This window comes from Microcaecilia unicolor, chromosome 9 (assembly GCF_901765095.1).
Source record: "Microcaecilia unicolor chromosome 9, aMicUni1.1, whole genome shotgun sequence".
Taxonomy (NCBI): Eukaryota; Metazoa; Chordata; class Amphibia; order Gymnophiona; family Siphonopidae; genus Microcaecilia; species Microcaecilia unicolor.
The window spans coordinates 5,328,533-5,351,044 of record NC_044039.1 but is presented as its reverse complement, the minus strand read 5'-3'; the positions used below and the strand labels follow the sequence as shown (position 1 = coordinate 5,351,044).

At 43.7% G+C, this 22,512-nt stretch overlaps 1 protein-coding gene across 1 annotated transcript in view; it reads left to right on the top strand.

Moving 5' to 3' along the window:
* Positions 1–22,512, top strand: part of ANO2 (anoctamin 2) — a 242,727-nt gene that overhangs the window by 163,392 nt on the left and 56,823 nt on the right. Inside the window, 1 exon segment of the mRNA XM_030215259.1 lies at positions 21,422–21,487. Within this exon segment, the coding sequence (XP_030071119.1) occupies positions 21,422–21,487 (66 nt within the window).

The following is a 22,512-nucleotide window of genomic DNA, read 5'->3' as shown; positions in this document are numbered from 1 at the left end:
GCTAAAAGTCCACCTTTTTGATGCTGCTTTTAACTCCTAACCCTTATTCACTTGTTCAGTATCATTATTTTATCATCCCCACCTTAGTAATTCCCTTCTGTCTTATTTGTCCTGTTTGTCTGTTCTGATTAGATTGTAAGCTCTGTCGAACAGGGACTGTCTCTTCATGTTCAAGTGTACAGCGCTGCGTACGTCTAGTAGCGCTATAGAAATGATAAGTAGTAGTAGTATCTATTTCTTTGGCCAGACAGACAGCTGTACAATGATGTTCCCAGTCCCAATCCTATACTCTCCCATGCACTGTTTCCAAAGGCTCCATACTGGCCCTAATACTTTTTTAACACCTCCACTGCAGTCCATTAACCCTCCATCCTATGTACTGTACATGCCAGTGGTTCTTAAACCTGGTCCTGGAGGGACCCCAGCCAGTCAGGTTTTCAGGATGTCCATAATGAATATTCATGAGAGAGATTTACATGCAGTGGAGGCAGTGTGCTCTGGCTGTCATCATTTAGCATATGTTAATCGTTAGCATGCGTTAAATCTGTTAGCACACCTTAGTAAAAGGACCTCTTTGTAACTTCGTAAGTCTCTGTGATTTGAAAATGAGCCCCTTATTGTCACTGGTATGTTCAGCAGGAACCAGGGCCGCCGAGAGACTGGGCGGGCCCGGCCCGCCCCCCACCGCCCCCCCCCCCCCCGAAGTCACCGCTCCCCCCTCTGGCCGCCACCGGGCCGGGCCCCCTGCGTTGAAATAACAGTGCCCTCACCTCCGTGTGAAAGCGCTGCAGGCAGCAGGGCAGCAGATCGCCTCCCTTCGGCCCTCCTTTCCTCCTTGTGTCCCGCCCTGGCGGAAGTTAGGTCAGATGAGGGCGGGACACAGGGAGGGAAGGAGGTCCGAAGGGAGGCGATCTGCTGCCCTGCTGCCTGCAGCGCTTTCACACGGAGGTGAGAGGCGCTGTGATTTCAATGCAGGGGGCCCAGCCCGGTGGCAGACGGTCAACGACGGAGGGCGGGTGGGACTGCAGCACAGGGTTTCCCTTGGAGGGCCGGGGAATTTTGTCCCCCCCTGCCCCCCCCCCCTCAGCGGCTATGGCAGGAACATTCCTTATAGAAGTTTAATGAAGGTATAAAAATCTTCCTTTTTCAAGATAAATATATGGAATATAGCTTCTGTGCATTGAATTGTCCTAACCTGCTTCTTACCATCTTCACCAGGAAGAGGATGAGGGGGGGGGGGGGGGTCATGCTGCCAAGCTGATTGAACACACATCTGTTAACTTTTCACTGGCCTATCTGCGATTTCTTTCGCTTTGTTTCTGAATTGTAAGCCATTTTGACAGGTCCTCTAATTAGGCGGCATATGGAATACTAATTAAACCTGAAACTTGAAACCACTATTGGGAGGCCCGAAGCAAGACATCTTTCTTTTAAAACTCAAGAGTTATCAATAGAAATCAAACAAAATAAAACATGGAAAAGAAAATAAGATGATACCTTTTTTATTGGACTTAATACATTTCTTGATTAGCTTTCGAAGGTTGCCCTTCTTGTTCAGATCGGAAATAAGCAAATCTGGTGATCTGACGAAGAAGGGCAACCTTTGAAAGCTAATCAAGAAATGTATTAAGTTATGTCCAATAAAAAAAGGTATCATCTTATTTTCTTTTCCATGTTTTATTTTGTTTGATTTCTATTGATAACCTTAAGAGTGGACTAACACGGCTACCACACTCCTCTACTTAAAACTCAAGAGTGAAATACTTGAGAAATGCTGCGTATCGTGTGCTTTAGAATCATTTCCCTTTGTTCAGGAATACTTTTAACATTATTCCCTATTGATCCAGCCTTAGTGCTTTGTAGAAAGTGCCTGGTTGGAATCAGGCCCTCTTCTCCCTGAGTCAGCTGACAATCCTGTAGAGACAAGGCTCAGTTCTCAGGAGTGAGGGAGTCATGGGTGTTGCTTAAATTCTTAAAGGAACTAATGGCAAGATCGTGTTACCTCAGTTTAAGGCTCTTACTCTTGCTTGTAAAACAGTGAATGGCCAAAGGCCAAAATACCTTCAAGGTTGCCTAAAGCCTCATATTTCCTTACGTCTTCTGTGATCATCCCTTGAATCCTTTCTGGCTGTACCCTCGGTGAAAGAGGTGAAACTTGCTTAAACCTGCACTGGGGTGTTTTCCTGCATGACGGCTGTACTCTGAAACTCTTTCCCTAGGCAAGATTACATGTGATTCCACTGGATATTGTAGGCATGCCTTTTTAACCAAACTATCAGTTATTATCTTTATCATTGTACTCTCACTTTTACGTATTTTTATCATTTTTCAATTATTATGTTGTTTTGTTGTTATTGGTATGTTAAGTTTTAATTTACTTTCATTACATGCTGTTTGTTATTTATTTATTTATTTGTTACATTTGTATCCCACATTTTCCCACTTATTTGCAGGCTCAATGTGGCTTACATAGTTATGTAATAGCTTGCTATTTTTATTTCTAATGTCTTTGATGTTTTGTTTGGTAATGTTTTAAAGTGCTACTTTGAACGTGTATTGGATAATCGTGTGATGAAATAAACTGTTATGTTATGGGTGATGCCTGGTGGTTGGATTTAGGGTCCCTCACTGCAGGGTTTTGGAAGGATTCCAGGGGTTTGGTTCCTGGACAATGATTTATCATAGCAGTGACCAGACTAGGTGTGTCTGGAGGACTGGCATAACATAGTAGCATAGTAGATGATGGCAGAAAAAGACCTGCACGGTCCATCCAGTCTGCCCAACAAGATAAACTCATATGTGCTACTTTTTGTGTATACCCTACCTTGATTTGTACCTGTCCTCTTCAGGGCACAGACCGTATAAGTCTGCCCAGCACTATCCCCGCCTCCCAACCACCAGCCCCGCCTCCCACCACTGGCTCTGCCACCCAATCTCAGCTAAGCTTCTGAGGATCCATTCCTTCTGAACATGATTCCTTTATGCTTATCCCACGCATGTTTGAATTCCGTTACTGTTTTCATTTCCACCACCTCCCGCGGGAGGGCATTCCAAGCATCCACTACTCTCTTAGCTATGAAACACACATTTTAAAAGATTGTTGTATGAAAGGATATAAATATTTTTCTAGCCTTTCTTTCCACAGGACATACAATGTAGGAAGAAGTCAGTGCCCCAAAGAGCTAAAAATTCAAATGGGCACTTGAGGCAACAGGAGATTGGGGGGGGGGCTTTTACAGAGCGGCAGTAAGTGCAAAGTGATGCATGTGGGTAAGAGGAACCCGAATTATAGCTACGTCTTGCAAGGTTCCGCGTTAGGAGTTACGGATCAAGAAAGGGATCTGGGTGTCGTCGTCGATGATACGCTGAAACCTTCTGCTCAGTGTGCTGCTGCGGCTAGGAAAGCGAATGGAATGTTGGGTGTTATTAAGAAGGGTATGGAGTCCAGGTGTGCGGATGTTATAATGCCGTTGTATCGCTCCATGGTGCGACCGCACCTGGAGTATTGTGTTCAGTACTGGTCTCCGTATCTCAAAAAAGATATAGTAGAATTGGAAAAGGTACAGCGAAGGGCAACGAAAATGATAGTGGGGATGGGACGACTTTCCTATGAAGAGAGGCTGAGAAGGCTAGGGCTTTTCAGCTTGGAGAAGAGACGGCTGAGGGGAGATATGATAGAAGTGTATAAAATAATGAGTGGAATGGATCGGGTGGATGTGAAGCGACTGTTCACGCTATCCAAAAATACTAGGACTAGAGGGCATGAGTTGAAGCTACAGTGTGGTAAATTTAAAACGAATCGGAGAAAATTCTTCTTCACCCAACGTGTAATTAGACTCTGGAATTCATTGCCGGAGAACGTGGTACGGGCGGTTAGCTTGACGGAGTTTAAAAAGGGGTTAGATAGATTCCTAAAGGACAAGTCCATAGACCGCTATTAAATGGACTGGAAAAATTCCTCATTTTTAGGTATAACTTGTCTGGAATGTTTTTACGTTTGGGGAGCGTGCCAGGTGCCCTTGACCTGGATTGGCCACTGTCGGTGACAGGATGCTGGGCTAGATGGACCTTTGGTCTTTCCCAGTATGGCACTACTTATGTACTTATGTACTAAGCCCAACGCGGGATTACCGCTCACTGTTCTGGGACTACCGCCAGCCCAACGCGGCTGCCGGCGGTAGTCCCACGCTGACCACACGCCATTTACAGGGGAACCCTCCCCCCCCCCTGAAATGGTTTGTGAGGTGGTAACCTGGCGGTAACCGGGCATGGGTGGCAGTAAGGGTTCCCTGTCACATGGCATGTGGTAAGAGTTCTCTTATCGCACGACCATGTGTGTCTGGGGGCTTTTTACCCGCTGCAGTAAAAGGGGCCCTGGCAATATAGGAGAAAGTTCCATTGACATTTGTGAATGCGGGATCGTGACACTAGATCCTAGCCCTGATTCAGACTGACTGTCCTGTGTTCGTTCAAGTGAAATTCACCCAGAGAACTTTGAAATATTTCTAGCAGAAAGATATTCATTATATTCATGGAATAGTGAGGAAGCACTCATGACCATTGCATAGCGGTTTTGCTCTCCTGGACCTACACTACATCAGTGCCTTTATCATTGGTTTGCTAATCTTGTCGGTGGTGTTCCTCATATAGCGTCAAGCAAGCCAATGAAGCTGGACTTTAACATCTTCACAAGGGATAAAAAGATCTAAACCTGATCCAGCGTCCCCCTGTAGGGTGGTTCCATTGAAGCCAAAAGAACTTTCACTCCATACTTTATTTTTAGAGCTGCTTCAAGTCAAAGAGTTAACTAAGGAAAATAAGGAATTCTATCTGAACTCAGAGAAGAATTATTGACTGTTAAATAGCAGACATGGGCACTTACCATGAGGACCAAGAGGATTGAGGAGCAAGTTTAGGCTCGCGATCAGCAGCTGCTGAGGACAAGCTGCACGGCGAAGGCCATTAAAGTACTAGAACATGGACTTGAAGATTTCAATAATCATTTATGCTATGAGAACATTCAAATCCGAGGGCTCCCTGAAGGTGTGGACCCAATCAAATGTTTGCAGCAATTCTTACCATTACTTCTCAATCCATAGCTCCCTCGGCCATTGGAGCTTGAAAGAGCACATCAGACTCCATTGCACAAATCTCCAAGAATGAAGTTGCCAAGGCCTGTGGTTGTGACGGCTCTAGATGTCCTTAATGCTACCAGAGTGCAGGCTCCATGCCAATATGAAGGTAATACCATCCTAGTAGTATCATATCTGAATTAGCATACCCTGGTGCACCACAAACGATTCCTTACCATGTGGCCTTTCATACGTTGTATTAATGCCAAACATGGCCTCTTTTTTACTGCTTGAATGAAAATTACCACCCAACAATTCAATGCAATCCTTGGAAGACTCAGCTATACTACAATTGTACTTGGAACAACAGGGGTTTGTGGACATGGAGGCCCAGGAGAACAGTAAGATTGAGTCAACTACTGCATTCTATCAGGCACTTAGTATGATATCTGCAGAACGCAGTTATATACGCTTAGTGCTTTGCTGAAAGCCTGACTGATCCTATGGGATTCAGCTAGATGGCTTATGAGGAATAACAACTATAGGGAACTTACAATTTCCTTCTTTGAAGCTGATCTCCACTCTATCCTTAGATAAGAATCAAATTTGCACAGGAGTAATTTTAGTAATTTATAATCCCATGTGAAAGACCATTTCAGTTCCATATAAAATCATCATGAGGATAATATCAGTCCATCAACTAGGATTTATGTATCTATTTATTTGTTACATTTGTATTCCACATTTTCCAACCTATTTGTAGGCTCAATGTGGCTTACATAGTACCGAAGAGGCATTTGCAGACTCCGGTGTAAACAAATACAAAGTGATGTTGTGGTAAGATAAAGTTCATGTGGCACAGCCACACTAGGGAATCGTACAACGGAAGAGTTGTGTTATGTCCATTACATTCTTTAGTTTTGTCATGTTGCAGAGATCAGGCATTTATGTTGGATTGGTAGGGTATGCCTTTTTAAACAGGTTAGTTTTTAGTTTTTTCTGGAAGTTTAGGTGGTCATACGTGGTTTTCAAGGCTTTTAGTAAAGCATTCCACAGTTGTGTGCTTATGTAGGAGAAATTGGATGCGTAAGTTGATTTGTATTTGAGTCCTTTGCAGCTTGGGTAGTGCAGATTTAGGTACGTTTGTGTTGATTTGGATATGTTTCTGGTTGGTAGGTCGATCAAGTCTGTCGTGTATCCCGGGGCTTTGCCGTAGATAATTTTGTTAACCAGAGTGCAGATTTTGAAAGCAATGCGTGGTGGTAAATGTGAGCCCTCCAAAACCCACCATAAACCCACTCTACCCACATCTAGGTGCCCCCTTCACCCGTAAGGGCTATGGTAGTGGTGTACAGTTGTGGGTAGTGGGGTTTGGGGGGGCTCAGCTATGTACCTGGGAGCAATTTCTGAAGTCCACTGCAGTGCCTTCTAGGGTGCCCGGTTGGTGTCCTGGCATGTCAGGGGGACCAGTGCACTATGAATGCTGGCTCCTCCCACGACCAAAGGGCTTGCATTTGGTCATTTCTGAGATGGGCGTCCTTAGTTTCCATTATCACCGAAAATCAGAAACGACCAAGTCTAAGGACGAATCATCTCTAGGGACAACCTAAATTTCAAGATTTGGGCGTCCCCGACCATATTATCGAAATGAAAGATGGCCGCCCATCTTGTTTCGATAATACGGGTTTCCTTGCCCCTTCGCCGGGACGTCCTGCGAGGACGTCCTCGGGAAAACTTGGGCGCCCCTTTCGATTATGCCCCTCCACATGATGTATACATTTTCATCTTTTGTTTTCCTCTCCCCTTTGATGAAGCTTTTCTGGGCTGAACAAAATATTCAAAATAAATCCCAATAAAGGAAAAACATATCTTTTGTTAATATGACAGCACATTTCATTAGAATGACTTTAAAGGCTTCCATATGCTTGATCTGTTGCTAATTTGCCCATCATTAGTTGTACTCAAATACAAATTTATTAGCAGTGAAGAAGGAATGCACAGATTCTTGGAGTAGGAGACTTTTAAGAAAATGTTAAACTGAGTGGCAAGAAACTCACACTTTGGGTTATAACTTATTTGAGGGATTCTGATGATATCACAGTCGCATCTTATTCCCCTTTGGGATGTAGGTATGTCTAGCCGCTACTTCTGGTCATCAGGCGTGGAGCCAGAGGATTAGCTTTTGTGAATAGCTTTCATGCAAAGCTGAACAAAGCAACTGCTGCTAGTTTCCCATTCGGTGCATAACTTCAACGTGATACAGTAAAACAGAATTCAGTATACTGTACATTGAAACCCAGAACTTCATATCAGGCGAGAGCCCTGAGACTCATCTAGCCTCTGCCCGTTTTCTCTTCCTTTTGCATTATTCCTCGTGCATATTTATTTTCTGAACTTTTCTTTATTCATTTCTTATTTGCTTAAAACCTAAGTGGAGTACAAAATCACATTCACAAATCATAAAAAGAAAGCATAACAATAAACAATAATAACTCATTAACCCACCCTGTTTACTAAGCCACACACTAAAGATAACTTATCCCATTTAACTTTAAAGGCGTGTTAAAAACAGTAAAGTAACACATCTTAATGATAGTCAACGTTGATAACTTCCCCTAAAGAAAAAAAAAAGAAATGTCTCTAAAATTGAATCCACTGCTATATGTAATAAAAGTGAGCCAAGTATGGGACAATCAAGCCATTGTGACATCACTGATGAGGTTTGCTCTTATTGGTGGAATGAGACATTATGACATCACAATATCAGAGCTGAGCCAAGTATAAGGCAATGAAGTCATTGTGACATCACTGATGAGGTTGGCTCTTATTGGTGGAATGAGGCATTATGACATCACAATATCAGCTCTGCTTACCAGAGACTGAAACTCTTCACACTAAGGAGCGAATTTATCAATGTAGGCTACCATTAAGATGTGTTATTTGGCCATTAACTGCCCTACTTTATGTCATAAGACCTAGTTACTAATTACTGGGGTTAATAGTAAAACAACATCTCTAAACAGTAGGACCTCACCTCCCCCTTTAATATTGATTTTGAAGACCTATTAGATTAAAGTTGATTGTGGTTGAACAGATCAGTGACCACTGAATTCATTTCATAATATGCTTTTGAGCTGTAACTTAAACAACTAGTATAACAAACATGGTTTGATTGTTCTCTGGATTTTCAGGAAAGGCCCGTAAATCATTGAAAAACGAAGGGGCCCAGTATTCAAAGGATTTGTGCTCTTAAGAGTTCTGCTCTTAAACTGGACTCTGAAAATCGACTGTGACATAACTTTATGCTGAATTCCCCTAAACTGCTAATGTAGGGGCCTTAAAAGTGGGGTGGGAACAGGGGCAGATTTAAGGTGGGGAAAAACATTAGCATGTACTACGTGTGGTGAGGGAAGGGGGTGTTCTGGCCTCATTCTCACTGAAATATTAGTCTGGGGCTACATAATTCCTTTCACTGATAAAGTTAAGCTCCTTTCGTATGTAACTCTCTTGTTGAAGTTTACACAATACATTTTTTTCACAGTAATTTGCAACCGCTCATTGCTGAGTAGATACTAAAACGTTTAGATTACTATCTCGGTTAAATCCTTTGTTCATTTTTAATACTGCTAAAATGTACTCCTTGGCCTGATAAATGAAATCCTTAATGGAGTTCAGATGTAGGAGGTGAAATGGTACTTTTGCAGAAAACGGAGACATCTGTGAGAAAAGATACCTGCGTCTCTGGTGGTCGATTATTTGGATACTGAAAGCACCGTTTCCTGCTGCTTTGAATGCTGGTATATCAGAACTCTTATCTCCCAGACAGTGAGAGAATGAATGCAGGTGTCTAGTGTTGGATTTCTTGAGCCTGTTTTAAACAGTTTAAAGTGGCTTCTATACTAATTGCTACCTGGACAATGAAAAATAAACTCAGAAAACAGAGAATGGATTCTTTTTTTTTTTTTTTTTAAGAATTTTGAGAGAATATTCAAGTTACAATCGCCACTTGTGTTTAAGCAAGCACAACCCAGTGAACACTCAACGAGTTTTCTGTCACATGAAGTGATAATAGTACTTAACAGAGAGAACAGGGTGCCTAGGATAATTGTTTAATAGATATGAAGATGTCTACTTAGATGCTATTTTGTAAAAAAAAAAAGTAGCCACCTTCTTTTCCTTATAAAATACTGGCATAAGGGCAGGTATAAATTTCCATGCAAATATTTGCATGTACATGCATAAATTATAGTATTTTATAATCAATGTGCATACATGTGTGCTCCACACTTCACCTCTGTGTACACCCACTGGCAAAGGATGCACCATCAATTCATCAATATCTCTAAGACGCTGAAATTCTGGGCAGTGGCATAGCGAGGGCGGTTCGCCGCTGCGCACAAACCCCCCCCCCCCCACGGGTGCAGCATGACACCCCCCCTTGGCACATCACCCAACCCCCCCCCTCAGCACATCAACCCCCCCCCTTGGCGCATCACCCAAGCCCCCCCCAAGTGCATTCTTGCTGCCGTGTGCACGCCGCTGGGGGGGGGGGGGTGTCGGTTCCGCTGGTTCCCTGCTCCTTCTGCCCCGGAACAGGAAGCAACCTGTTCCAGGTCAGAGGGAGCAGGGAACCAGTGGAGCCGACACCCCTCCAGCGACATGCACCCAGGGCGGACCGCCCCTACCGCCCCGCCCTTCCTACGCCACTGATTCTGGGGATAGTTCAGCCCAGAAGCACAATGAGCATAGGTAGCTGGAATCTAAGATATAGACAAGGAAAGGCAAAACTTTTTTTTTCTGAAAATGGGCCAGAAAAACAAAATGTCCAACACACAAAACCTTTTTTCAAAAACAGTATTTTAAAAAATAAAATAAAGATAGATGTTTTTCTTTTTTGAAAATGACCTTCTTTCCTATTCAGATTTTGGACCTTTTTTTGCAAAATGTCCAAAGTCGAACTTAGATGTCGTATCAAAAATGCCCCCCCCACCTAACTTTGTAAATATTAAGGATCCTTTTACTAAGCTGTGGCAGAAAGTGGCCTTAGCACGCTCTTACATGGGTTTTTCCTGCACACTAAGGCCATTTTTACTTCCGCCATAAAATGGCCGATTTTCTATTTTTTGTATTAAATGCCATGAACTAATGTTACCATTAGCATGTGCACAGTAACCAGAGAGGGTAAAACAGTATACACGAATAGCAAACAAAGAAAAAGCACGGCTGGACCTTCAAGACTGAGACAACAGGAGTCCTTTATTTAGATCAGACCCGACACGGGCCGTGTTTCGGAGCAAACAACGCCTGTCTCAGGGGTCCAATTTCAATATAAAAATACACAAGCAGGGAGCTCAATAAAAGCAAATCCTTTAAGTGTGCAACTTCCCAAAATTTAGTTTGCAGAAGCTCCTGTCGAACGCCGCCGGTCAGAAAAACCGCCAAAGTGCCGCCGTCGGTCAGAAAAAAATGCCAAACCACTTTGGCGTTTTTTTCTGACCAACAGCATTCGACAGGAGCTTCTGCAAACTAAATTTTGGGGAGCTGCACACTTAAAGGATTTGCTTTTTTTTTTTTAGCTCCCTGATTGTGTATCTTTGTATTGAAATTGGACCCCTGAGACAGGCGTTGTTCACGCCGAAACACGGCTGGTGTCGGATCTGATCAAAATAAAGGACTCCTGTTGTCTCAGTCTTGAAGGCCCAGCTGTGCTTTTTTTTTGTTTTACCTTTAGCATGTGGCCATTAAATAAAAGTTACCAAGTGAGCATTGCTAACCTCCCACGGTGTAGACAGCAAGGGTTCCTGTGGTTATCCTGCACTAACCAGTTAGCACACGGTAATGTAGCTACACCCACACTCCATCCCCTAACATGCCCCATCAAAAAAAAAAAAAATGTTTTTTAGCATGCTGTTAGTTTGTGCTGATTTGGCAATTAATGCAGGATGCCTGAATATGTCCCGCGGTACGCTATTTTAATCTGCATAAGGTGTGCATTAGCACCTAAAACAGCTTAGTAAAAGGGCCCCTTCGATTGCAAACACTCTTAAGATGGAAACAGGGCCGCCGAGAGACTGGGCCGGGCCTGGGGCAAGGCCGCCCCCCCCCCCCCCCAAGGTCGTCATCGTCGCAGCTCCACCTCCACCTCCACCTGCCCCCTCCGTCCACCACCGGGCCGGGGCCCCCTGAATTCAAATAATAGTGCCTCACCTCGACCTCGCTCCGTGTGAAAGAAGCGCAGCAGTGTCAGTCTGCAGATCGCCTCCCTTCGGGCCTTCCCAGCGTGTGTCCCGCCCTTGCGCAAGTTACGTCAGACGAGGGCGGGACACAGGGAGGGAAGGTCCAAAGGGAGGCGATCTGCAGACTGCCGCTGCTGCGCTTCTTTCAGACGGAGCGAGGTCATAAGTACATAAGTAATGCCATACTGGGAAAAGACCAAGGGTCCATCGAGCCCAGCATCCTGTCCACGACAGTGGCCAATTCAGGCCAAGGGCACCTGGCAAGCTTCCCAAACGTACAAATATTCTATACATGTTATTCCTGGAATTTTGGATTTTTCCCAAGTCCATTTAGTAGCGGTTTATGGACTTGTCCTTTAGGAAACCGTCCAACCCCTTTTTGAACTCTGCTAAGCTAACCGCCTTCACCACTTTCTCCGGCAACGAATTCCAGAGTTTAATTACGCGTTGGGTGAAGAAAGATTTCTCTGAGATGAGGTGCTATGATTTGAATTCAGGGGGGCCTGGCCCGGTGGTGGGTGGAGGGGACTGCGGCGCTGGGCCCCCCCTGGGAGGTCCGGGCCCGGGGAATTTTGTTCCCCCTGCCACTCCCCCTCTCGGCGGCCCTGGACGGAAATACCTCCTGGAGCTGGATGTAACTTGCTTCAGCTCAGATTTGGAAGGCTGTGTAAACAAATTTAAAATCCCTTCTTTCCTGTGGTGTTCAGTTCTACAATGTGCAAATGTAAACATACAAAAAAAAAAAAGTTTATTGCTGGGAAGACCAAGTCTTCCTGTGGTTTAAATTTGGATGTGTTTTTTTAATACTCTGTAACAAGTGCAGTCATATAAAAATATGCTGGGACGACATAATATAATATGCCTAGAGCTGAAAAGCCACCGAGATTCCACACACTTAACATTTCTTCCTCTTCGTAAGGACAACATTCTGTAATCTATAATAAATCTTCTAATCTTTATTACCAGGGCATTAAGTTACTATCAAAGAAAATATTGCAAGTGGTCTCAGCAAGTACAGAGACTTGTAAATGGTATTTGGAGATGAAATTTAAGCTGTAGTAATTACTAAGAGCCTTTGCCAACTGGCACAGTTCCACTCTTGCTGAAACGGGTAGTGTCAAAATATGTACTGTGGTTAAAATGATTATTCACATGAGCTCCATTAACACTCTGGCGTGAAAGTGGCTTTAGGTAACTGATCTGACTAATTAGTTCTGATCGATGAGGCAATACTGGCTCCCATGAAAGAGTTTATTGAACCTGACATATTTTGTCCAGGTTCCGTGCAGTTCCCTCTCTAGTTACAGAACTACATCAGAAGACCGAAAGAGATTGCTTTAAGTGACTTTTGGGCTCATTTTCAAAATAGAAAAAAAAAAACCGCCTAAAAATGGACCAAAAAAGCAAAACATCCAGATCACAAAACCTTGTTCAAAACGATATTAAAAAAAAAAAAAAAAAAAGACATTTTTCATTTTTGAAAATGGCCTCCTTTCCTATTCAGATTTTGGACGTCTTTTGCAAAACTTCCAAAGTCGGACTTAGACATCATATCGAAAATGCCCCTCTTTTTCTAAAAAGCCCAAGACATTAATTTGAGCTAACGAATTTATGTGGTATTTTCCCAAGATCCTTTATATTCCCCCCCCCCCCCCCCCCTTTTTACACCTTACTGTATATGCAGCTGTGGAGGAGATGGTCAGCTTGATTTTAGGACACTGAATCACATTATTGGACAGATCCTGAAAACAAATATTTATCAAACAAGAATTCCAGAGGGGTTGCTTCAAATTATGACTTTTCTGGTGATCAAAGAGAGTTTTAAGTAAGTATCTGACAAACATTTCAAATATTTGGGGGAAATGGGTGTGCTTTCAAAAGACCAGCCACTGCATAAAGATAAGTAGATAACTTTGGGGAGAAGTTATCCCCATGGGCTACTCTTAAGTAAAGCTATTTTACCACAACTCAGGTTATTTGAGTACAAGGTCTCACTGCGTAAAATAAATAACCCAATAAACTGTACACTATGTTATCATTATTATTATTTGTAGCATTTGTATCCCACGTTTTCCCACCTTGCAGGCTCAATGTGGCTTACGTTATTCCGTAATGCTGATTACCAGTTCCGGAAAAGAGAAATACATAATTAAGAATAGAGGAGATAGAATGAATTAGGTATTCAGGTAAGGACAGATTCATCAAACATATAAACAGCAAGTGATCGACTCACCTACAAATGCGCAGTAGAGTCGGAACGCTGAGAGTGTAGAAGTCCAAGCCCCACCTCCAACAGTAGTACAGCCCAATAGGGAGGAGGGCTTGGACATGGGCGTGGAAATCAGAGGAGGAGGGAGCAGGGAGGGAAGTGGGGGGTGGAACTGAGGGAAACAGACGCTGGGGGGAGGGCAGGGGAGAGAGCAGGGTTGGTGGACGGGGGTGGGGTGGGGGAGGCCATAGGAAAACAAAAAACTAGCCCGTTGGTACGGGCTTAACGGCTAGTATTATAATAAGATATGAAGGTATCGGATTGAACTTCATACATAATAAAATTAGTTTGAACAATTAGAAATAAAGAGTTACGTTTTGTGTATTCCTAGTGTACATATTGTTAATTGACATTTAGGATGAATTATTGTGGTATGCTTTCTTGAATAAATTTGTTTTCAATAGTTTACGAAAATGTATTATGTCATGAGTAGTTTTGATGAATTTTGGTAATTCATTCCAGATTTGCGTACTTGTATAGGAGAAACTAGATGCGTATGTTAATTTATATTTCAGTCCTTTACAGTTGGGATAGTGAAGATTCAGGAACGTACGTGATGTATTAGTGGAGTTCCTCGTAGGTAGGTCTATGAGTCCTGACATATACCCCGGGGCTTCACCGTGAATTATCTAAGGTGCAGATCTTGAAAGCAATGCGTTCTCTTAATGGAAGCCAGTGTAGTTTTTCTCTTAAGGGAAATGTTAATGTTGATAACGTCCTCCCTTAATGGCTTATCTTTGTACCCAATGTTCACCCGGCCTATCCATTTATATGGGATTGCTGAATCAGAGGTTCTAAATTTACCCCTTGAAACTTAGAACCAACTTAAGTGGCTGAGAGACAGGGCCGGGCCCGGGGTAGGGCTGCTGCAGCCTCCCCCCACTCAAGCCACAGCCTCCGCCCTCCTACTCAAGCCGCTGCAGCCCCCACGTCCCCACACACTTGGGCCACCCCTGCCCCCTATCTTTCTGTGTCTGCTTCTCCCTCGGTCTGTCCCTCTCCTGCTCCTGTGTGCCAGGACAGGTTTATTGGGTAACATTAACTCAATCACCCGTGTCCCAACATACAGAACAAGAGAGAGAGACCCTGGCACCAGGCCCCCCCTTGGAGGCTGGCCCTGGGGAATCTTGCCCTCCCTCTTAGCGGCCCTACTTAGCACGTTATTTGTGCAATTCCTCCTAAACATACAGGAATCCTGTTCAGAAGGAATGGATCCTCAGAAGCTTTGCGGAGATTGGATGGCAGAGTCGATGGTGGTGGGCGGGCCTGGTGGTTGGGAGGCGGGGCTAGTGCTGGGCAGAGTTCTACGGTTTGTGCCGTGAAAATGGCAGATACAAATCAAGGTAAGGTATACACAAAAAGTAGCACACGTGAGTTTATCTTGTTGGGCAGACTGGATGGACCGTGCAGGTCTTTCTCTGCCGTCATCTACTATGTTACACACGTAAACCACTACATTTGTCCAGATAGGGACTGAACATTGCTGCTGTGCAGATAAATTTAGACCCCTCACCCTCCATCCGTGGCGCACTCTGTCCCTCCTTTTACCAAACGGACACATTTTGAGTAGATATAGACTTCTCTATCCTATTTATTAGGAATTGGCAGCCAGAAATTTTTGTTTGGTGTCATTTCCCACGTAGTGTCTGTACAGAGGGGCAACTACACATCCAAAGTACAAGTCCTTTATTAGTAACTGACCCATCAAGGCTGTGTTTCGGCACAACGTCTGCATCAGGGGTCATTGTCTCAACATACAGTACCACACCCACAAAATCCAAAAATCATCAGGGCATTGAGTTACTTCCATATATCTGGGGTTTTAAATTATTTGATTTTTGGATTTCCTGAGTGTTTCTGCTGTACGTTGAAGCTTTCTCGTAAAATCTAACTGGACAGACATTGAGCCCATCCAGAGACAGTGTATAACATTTTGTATTGATAGAGTGATGAATTTTGTGTAGAAGATTTGTGATTGTCTTTTTTTTTTTTTTCATTATTTTTTATTGCTGGGTTTTGTACTGCACTTTGTAGATGAAATTTGTAATTAAATTTAAACAAAAGGGATTTGAGATTTCTGTTCTCTCTTTTTCAGTAGTAGCTCAAGGTGAGTTACATTCAGGTACAACAGGTATTTCCCAGTCCACCCCTTGCCCCCCCCCCCCCCCCCAATTGCAGGGCTGGCTACGTGTGGAGAGAGAGCCCGTTGTTAAAAATTTACCAGCACACCCCTGGTTAAACTTCTATGACGTTTACAAAAGGTAGTTAGGAGACTGGATAAGTATTGTCTCAAAATAGTGGTGACTGCCTGGTGGTTAGTGCAGTGGACTTTGATCCTGGGGAACTGCAGCTCCTTGTGACTCTGGGCAAGTCACTTAACCCTCCGTTGCCCCTGGTACAAAATAAGTACCTGTATATACTATGTAAAAACCACTTTGAATGTAGTTGCAAAAACCTCAGAAAGGCGGTATATCAAGTCCCATTTCCCTTTCCCCCTTTCCCTTATGACATCACAATATCAGAAGTGAGCCAAGTATTGGGCAATCAAGCCATTGTGACATCACTGATGAGGTTGGCTCTTATTGGTGGAATAAGTGGAGGAGTAGCCTAATGGTTAGTGCAGTGGATTTGATCCTGGGGAACTGTATTGGGCAATCAAGCCATTGTGACATCACTGATGAGGTTGGCTCTTATTGGTGGAATGAGTGGAGGAGTAGCCTAATGGTTAGTGCAGTGGATTTGATCCTGGGGAACTGTATCGGGCAATCAAGCCATTGTGACATCACTGATGAGGTTGGCTCTTATTGGTGGAATAAGTGGAGGAGTAGCCTAATGGTTAGTGCAGTGGATTTGATCCTGGGGAACTGTATCGGGCAATCAAGCCATTGTGACATCACTGATGAGGTTGGCTCTTATTGGTGGAATGAGTGGAGGAGTAGCCTAGTGGTTAGTGCAGTGGATTTGATCCTGGGGAACTGTATTGGGCAATCAAGCCATTGTGACATCACTGATGAGGTTGGCTCTTATTGGTGGAATGAGTGGAGGAGTAGCCTAGTGGTTAGTGCAGTGGACTTTGATCCTGGGGAACTGAGTTCAATTCCCACTGCAGCTCCTTGTGACTCTGGGCAAGTCACTTAACCCTCCGTTGCCCCTGGTACAAAATAAGTACCTGTATATACTATGTAAAAACCACTTTGAATGTAGTTGCAAAAACCTCAGAAAGGTGGTATATCAAGTCCCATTTCCCCTTTTATTCATCTCAGCTGAAGTGCTGTCTTTATTTTTCCGTTATGCTCACCAAGCTTTTTAGGCTTTTACTTCGATTGATGGAACATTTTAAAGGCTATTCAATTTCTGAATTATTTATGGAAACTCAAAGCAATAAAAAAAAAAAAATGAGAATAATTTAACCAAACAATAGGTGTAGTCAGAAAAATGCATTAGGTTTAACACTGTAAAACACCTGATCGTATTTCCTCAGTGATGCTCACACTAATAAATCATTACGTTGTGTGGTAAATGTCTGAGCAACACAGTTGTTCAGGTCTGTACTTGTATACCAGTTTGGCTGATTTATAACACATGCACAAAATCAGTACCAATTATCTTTTTGTTATCTGAGAAAGAAAGAGTTTCCCATTGGAGAACACCAAGAGAACTAGCGAGTAATTACCATTTCCCCTGTGATTAAAGAAGCAACTTTTCAGTAGGGACATCGAGAACCAGTCGCTATTGCAACCAGTGGCTTAGCAACGGCAGCACAAGGATGAGACTGAGCCTCAATCAAGCACACTGACACATAGGAGCCAGCTCTGTGGCTGCTGCGGGGGTTTGAGCACCCCAGTATCGAACAGATTACTTGATGCGTGGAACGGGTAGATGTGAATTGGGTTTCTGCCAGGTATTTGTGACCTGGCTTGGCCACTGTTTGGAAAACAGGATACTGGGCTAGATGGACGATTGGTCTGACCCAGTATGGCTGCTCTTATGTTCTTATGCTTGTTTACTCTTTCCAAAAATACTAGGACTAGGGGACACACAATGAAACTACAAAGTAGTCAATTTAAAACAAATCAGAGAAAATATTTCTTCACTCAACGTGTAATTAAACTCTGGAATTTGTTGCCAGGGGTTATTTTTGATGAAAACCTGTCTTTTCATCGACAACTTTCTCAAGTTATTCGTCGTTCAAATTGAAGTTAATCTGCTCTATCCATTCTCTCCTTCAGCCATTTAATGTCCTTGTTCATTCCCTAATTATCTCACAATTGGATTATTGAAATTCGCTTTATAACTCCCTTACGTCTAAGGACACCTAACACCTGCAACTTGTCCGGAACACAGCTATCAAACTTATACATGGAGCCCGGAAATTTGATCATTTAACTCCCCTCTTGAATGTGCCTGCATGTGTGGGAAAATGTGGGATACAAATGAACCACAAATAAATAAATAAATACATACCCCACTGGCTGCCGCTCTCCCAATACATAGCTTATGAAATTTTAATTCTCGTATTCAAAATTAGAGCTACGGGAGAGCCAACATTTCTGGCAAGTTTGCTGTCCCCTTATATCCCTGCATGCCCTCTCCACTTTCACCAAAGCCTGATCGTCCCCTCTTATAAAGAAGTCACCTCTTTTCTCGATACAGGGCCCTGAACTCTGGAACCAGCTTCCAGGGCATTTACGAATTCAGTCATCCGTTGATCGGTTTAAAGCAGAATTGAAGACACACCTTTTCCAGGTGGCATTCCCTGATGCCCACCAACATTTACGATTGCCCTGGCTATTGGCCTTCCTTTATGTGTGTTCCTATTCCCCCCCGCTATCCCAAGATGCCAAGATGGCACTTATCCAGGGCAGAAGGGAGGATTAAAGCGTCCAGTATCCACATTGCACACTGCGGCCTCTCCAACTATATTATATCATACTGTTTGAGTTTTCTATACATCAATTATTCCAGAAGGATTCAATGTGGTTTACAACAACAACAACAACAAAAAAGAAATCCACAATAAGGAGAAATAACAAACTAAAAACACAAAATAAAAATCAAATGCTGATCCAAATAAGAGTTTTTAGTGCCACCTTTAACTTTGGGAAAGAAAGTTCAAGGCAAGTTTTGCTGGTAATGCATTGCATAGGGCAGGTGCAGTGCAGTAAAAGGCTGACTGCCTGATGGAGTCGAGTCTGGAAGAAAAAGAAAACAGATGAAATATGTAAACGGCGATAATTAAGCAATCTCAGAAGTCTAGGTGGGGTATATGGAACTATAAGAAGGCGTACCGGTGTGTAAAGTTTTTATGAGTGAAGGTGAGGATTTTATGCTGCCTATGACAATGGCATTGAATGAAAAGAGGAGTCGTGTGAGGAAGGCTGACAACTTGGAAGCCTATGCAAAACTTGACCGTGCGTGCTAAGCTCTCTTCCAATGCACTAAACCACTTGTCCAATAGGAGGTTGTCTCAAGGATTACCCCTAACCACAACCTCTCCAAAAGATATTACACGATGTGATACCCGCCAGTGAACCTTCTCCAGTGTAGCCCCCACACTCTGGAATGCACTGCCTGAAAGGCTGCGCTTAACACAAGACTACCTCTACTTCAGGAAGCAGGTGAAAGCTTGGCTCTTCAACCAAGCCTTTAATGGAAGAAGTAAGTAACTTGTTAGTCTCACTCACACACACAAGGATTGTGTGTGTGTGTGTGTGTGTGCAGTGGCGCTCCTGGCCTGGATGGCACCCAGGGCGGAGTGCCGATGCGCCCCCCCCCCCCTGGTGCAGCGCCCACGCCCCCCCCCCCCCCCCGCAAAATGACACCTTCCCCCCCCTCCGGTGAAATGACACCCCCCCCGGGTGCACGCTGCTGTGGGGGGGTGCCGCGGTGCGCGCCTGCTCCAAGTTTGCTAAACTTCGCTTCGCTGCAGCTCCCTCTGCCCTGGAACAGGAAGTAACCTGTTCCGGGGCAGAGTGAGCTGCAGCAAACGAGCGACGAAGTTTAGCGAACTCGGAGCAGGCGCATGCCGTGGCACCCCCCAGCGGCGTGCACCCGGGGCAGACCGCCCCCACCGCCCCCCCCCTTGGTACGCCACTGTGTGTGTGTGGATTGACTCGGGCTGCACATACTGCAGCAGGACATGTTTATCCACTCCTACCCTAGCTGAGATGATATTTAACCATCTCTCTGACCTCATGTGCAACTTTCTTTAAATCAGTCTTACTTTCTAACTCTTCTTACTCTCTCACCTATCTATATGTTCCATCTTTGCTTTACCCTTCACTATCAATTATAATGTTCTATTACGTATTGTGTTGACATTGTAAGTAGTAACTATGCCATACTTTGTATTGTTAGTTGAATATTTTTACTGCTGTAATTGCCTATTGCACATGTTTGATTTATTCTTACTGTTCACCACCTTGAGTGAATTCCTTCAAAAGGGCGGTAAATTAAATCCAAATAAATAAATAAATAAATAATTTCATGCGTTAACTGCGTAGCCTCTTATGGAGCTGGACATGGACTGTGGTCCTGTGCGAGTGGCAGGTGGAAAGATAATCACAAACGTTCTGTACGCAGTGCTGTAGTAGAAACTTTCCACACAGAGCTCTGTCGATTGACGTCCTGCTTGACCTCGGAGAATTTTTCTATGCCATAACTCTATGGAAACACACCCTATGTTTACAAATTATTGTGCGGTAATTTGGACACACAAAGCAATTCCATAACTGGACGCTGCCAATTAGGTGTCATCATAACACAGATAATGAACCTATTCTGTAAGAGCACTTTCCTTTCTGAGATCTTGTGCCAACTCTCTGACTGGCAGACAAAACTGATTTTTTTTTTTCTTTTTGCTTCACCCTGGATTTCCTCAAGGGTAGAGAGGGATCTGCAAGTTGACAACAGTTGACTCTGATCTCTGTTCAAGCTAAGCTAAATTACTATGTAGAAAAAAGCCAGCCAGTTCCTTCCAGCACTTTAGATCTCTCTGTCAAATCCTATATAATAAAACGCACCTCCAACATTCTGAAGCTGACTGCATGGCTGAGGCATTCCTGCTCTCTCTATCCATCTCCTGAATTGACATCACGTACTTCCTGGTTCGTCACAAGCAGAAGTGACCAACCACACGAGGTTTCTCGGCTTCAGAATATTGGAGGTGCATTCTGTTAAATAGGATTGGTCAGTTCCTTGAAGCAGCGTCCTGCACAGTAACGCTCAGACACCAGAGAGAGAGAGAGGGGGCTGACACCAGAGAGGGAGGGAGGGGGGGGGCCTGACACCAGAGAGGGGGGGAGGTATCTCTGTCACACACACACACACACTCTCTCTCTCTCTCTCTCTGTCTCACACACTGTCTCTCACACACTCTATGTCTCACACTGTATCACATTCACTCTCTGTGTCACACAGTCACTCACACACTCTCTTGGTCTCATACACTCAGTCTCACAGAGAGTCTGTGTCTCACACTCTCTCTCTCTCTCTCTCTCGCACACACTATATCTGTGTGAAACACACACTCTCTCTCTCTCACACTGTGTCTCACATACACACTTGCACACACTCTCATTCTCACACACTCTCTCTCTCACAGACATACTTGCACCCAGACTCGCTCTCTCTATCTCAGACACACACACTCGCACATTCACTCTCTCTCTCACACACAGTCACTCTCACATACACTCTCTCAAACATACACACTCCGAGGAAAACCTTGCTAGCGCCCGTTTCATTTGTGTCAGAAACGGGCCTTTTTTACTAGTATTAAATAAAGTTGTCAGCTGATATTTTCACCCTCCTGCTTTGTTTTCCTACAGATTAAAAATGAGAAGATGAAGTTAACATGGAGGGACCGCATTCCTGCCTATCTAGTGAACTTTGTAACCATCCTTTTTCTGGTAACAATGCTAAATCCATTTACAACATATCTTTATTGTCTGGTTTTCCATTTATTTGTTAAGCCCAGAGGATTAGTTGGTGGAGTTGAGGGTAAAGCCATTGAGCAAAATGCTAGAGGAAGCGGAAAAGGGTTTTGTGGGTATTAGCTGGCCATCCATAACACTGGTTCTGCTCATTCAACCCAGCACCTACGTCACTGCCAGTCCCAGTACAAAAGATGCACACACAAGCATCAAGGGACAGAGCTTGCTGGATGCACGAAATAATTGATTTCTTGTACTGCACTGTAATTTGTGGCAAAATCCTCTGCGGTTGGGACTGGGCTGGAGGTCAGAACCTAAAAGCAGAACTTTGCAGCCCGAATCATTTGGGGTCAGGTGTGTTATAAATAGTCTCCTATTTTGCTGCCTACAGGCAAAATGCTCAGTACAAAGGTCTGTTTTAGTCATAATGATATCAATGTGCATTTGATTAATCAAATTATTTCATGGTTTTATTCAAAGTACCAAACGTGGACTAATGTTTATACAGTGATCTTAGAAATGATTAAGATAAAATTAGACATTTACCTCATTTCTTTCTAAAGATGTGCTACAAGGAAATCTTTTCATTCCTTGTTAGCACAACGTGGTTTTAGCAAGAGACTTCTGAGAGGCCCCACTAGCACCCCCTAGAGGGAGCTGATTTCTCTTCTTTGCTATCACCTACTATGTTACAATATAAAACTGATGCAGTCCAACGCATAGGGGGGCAATTCTATGAATAGCCCTAAAAGTAGGAACCCAAAATCTGTGTACTAAGATAATATTCTATATTAGCATCTGAGTGCCCACATTCTGTTATAGAACAGAATCTAAGTTGGCATTTGGGCACCAACATTTATGTGCCAACACTTATACCATAAAATAGACTAGTTATCCCTTCACCACAGAAGGCTAGATGGGAATCTACCAGAAACTCAGCTTTCTTTTTTTTTAGCCCCTTCTCTCTGGAACTGTCTCCCTAAAAACCTTAGATTAGAAGA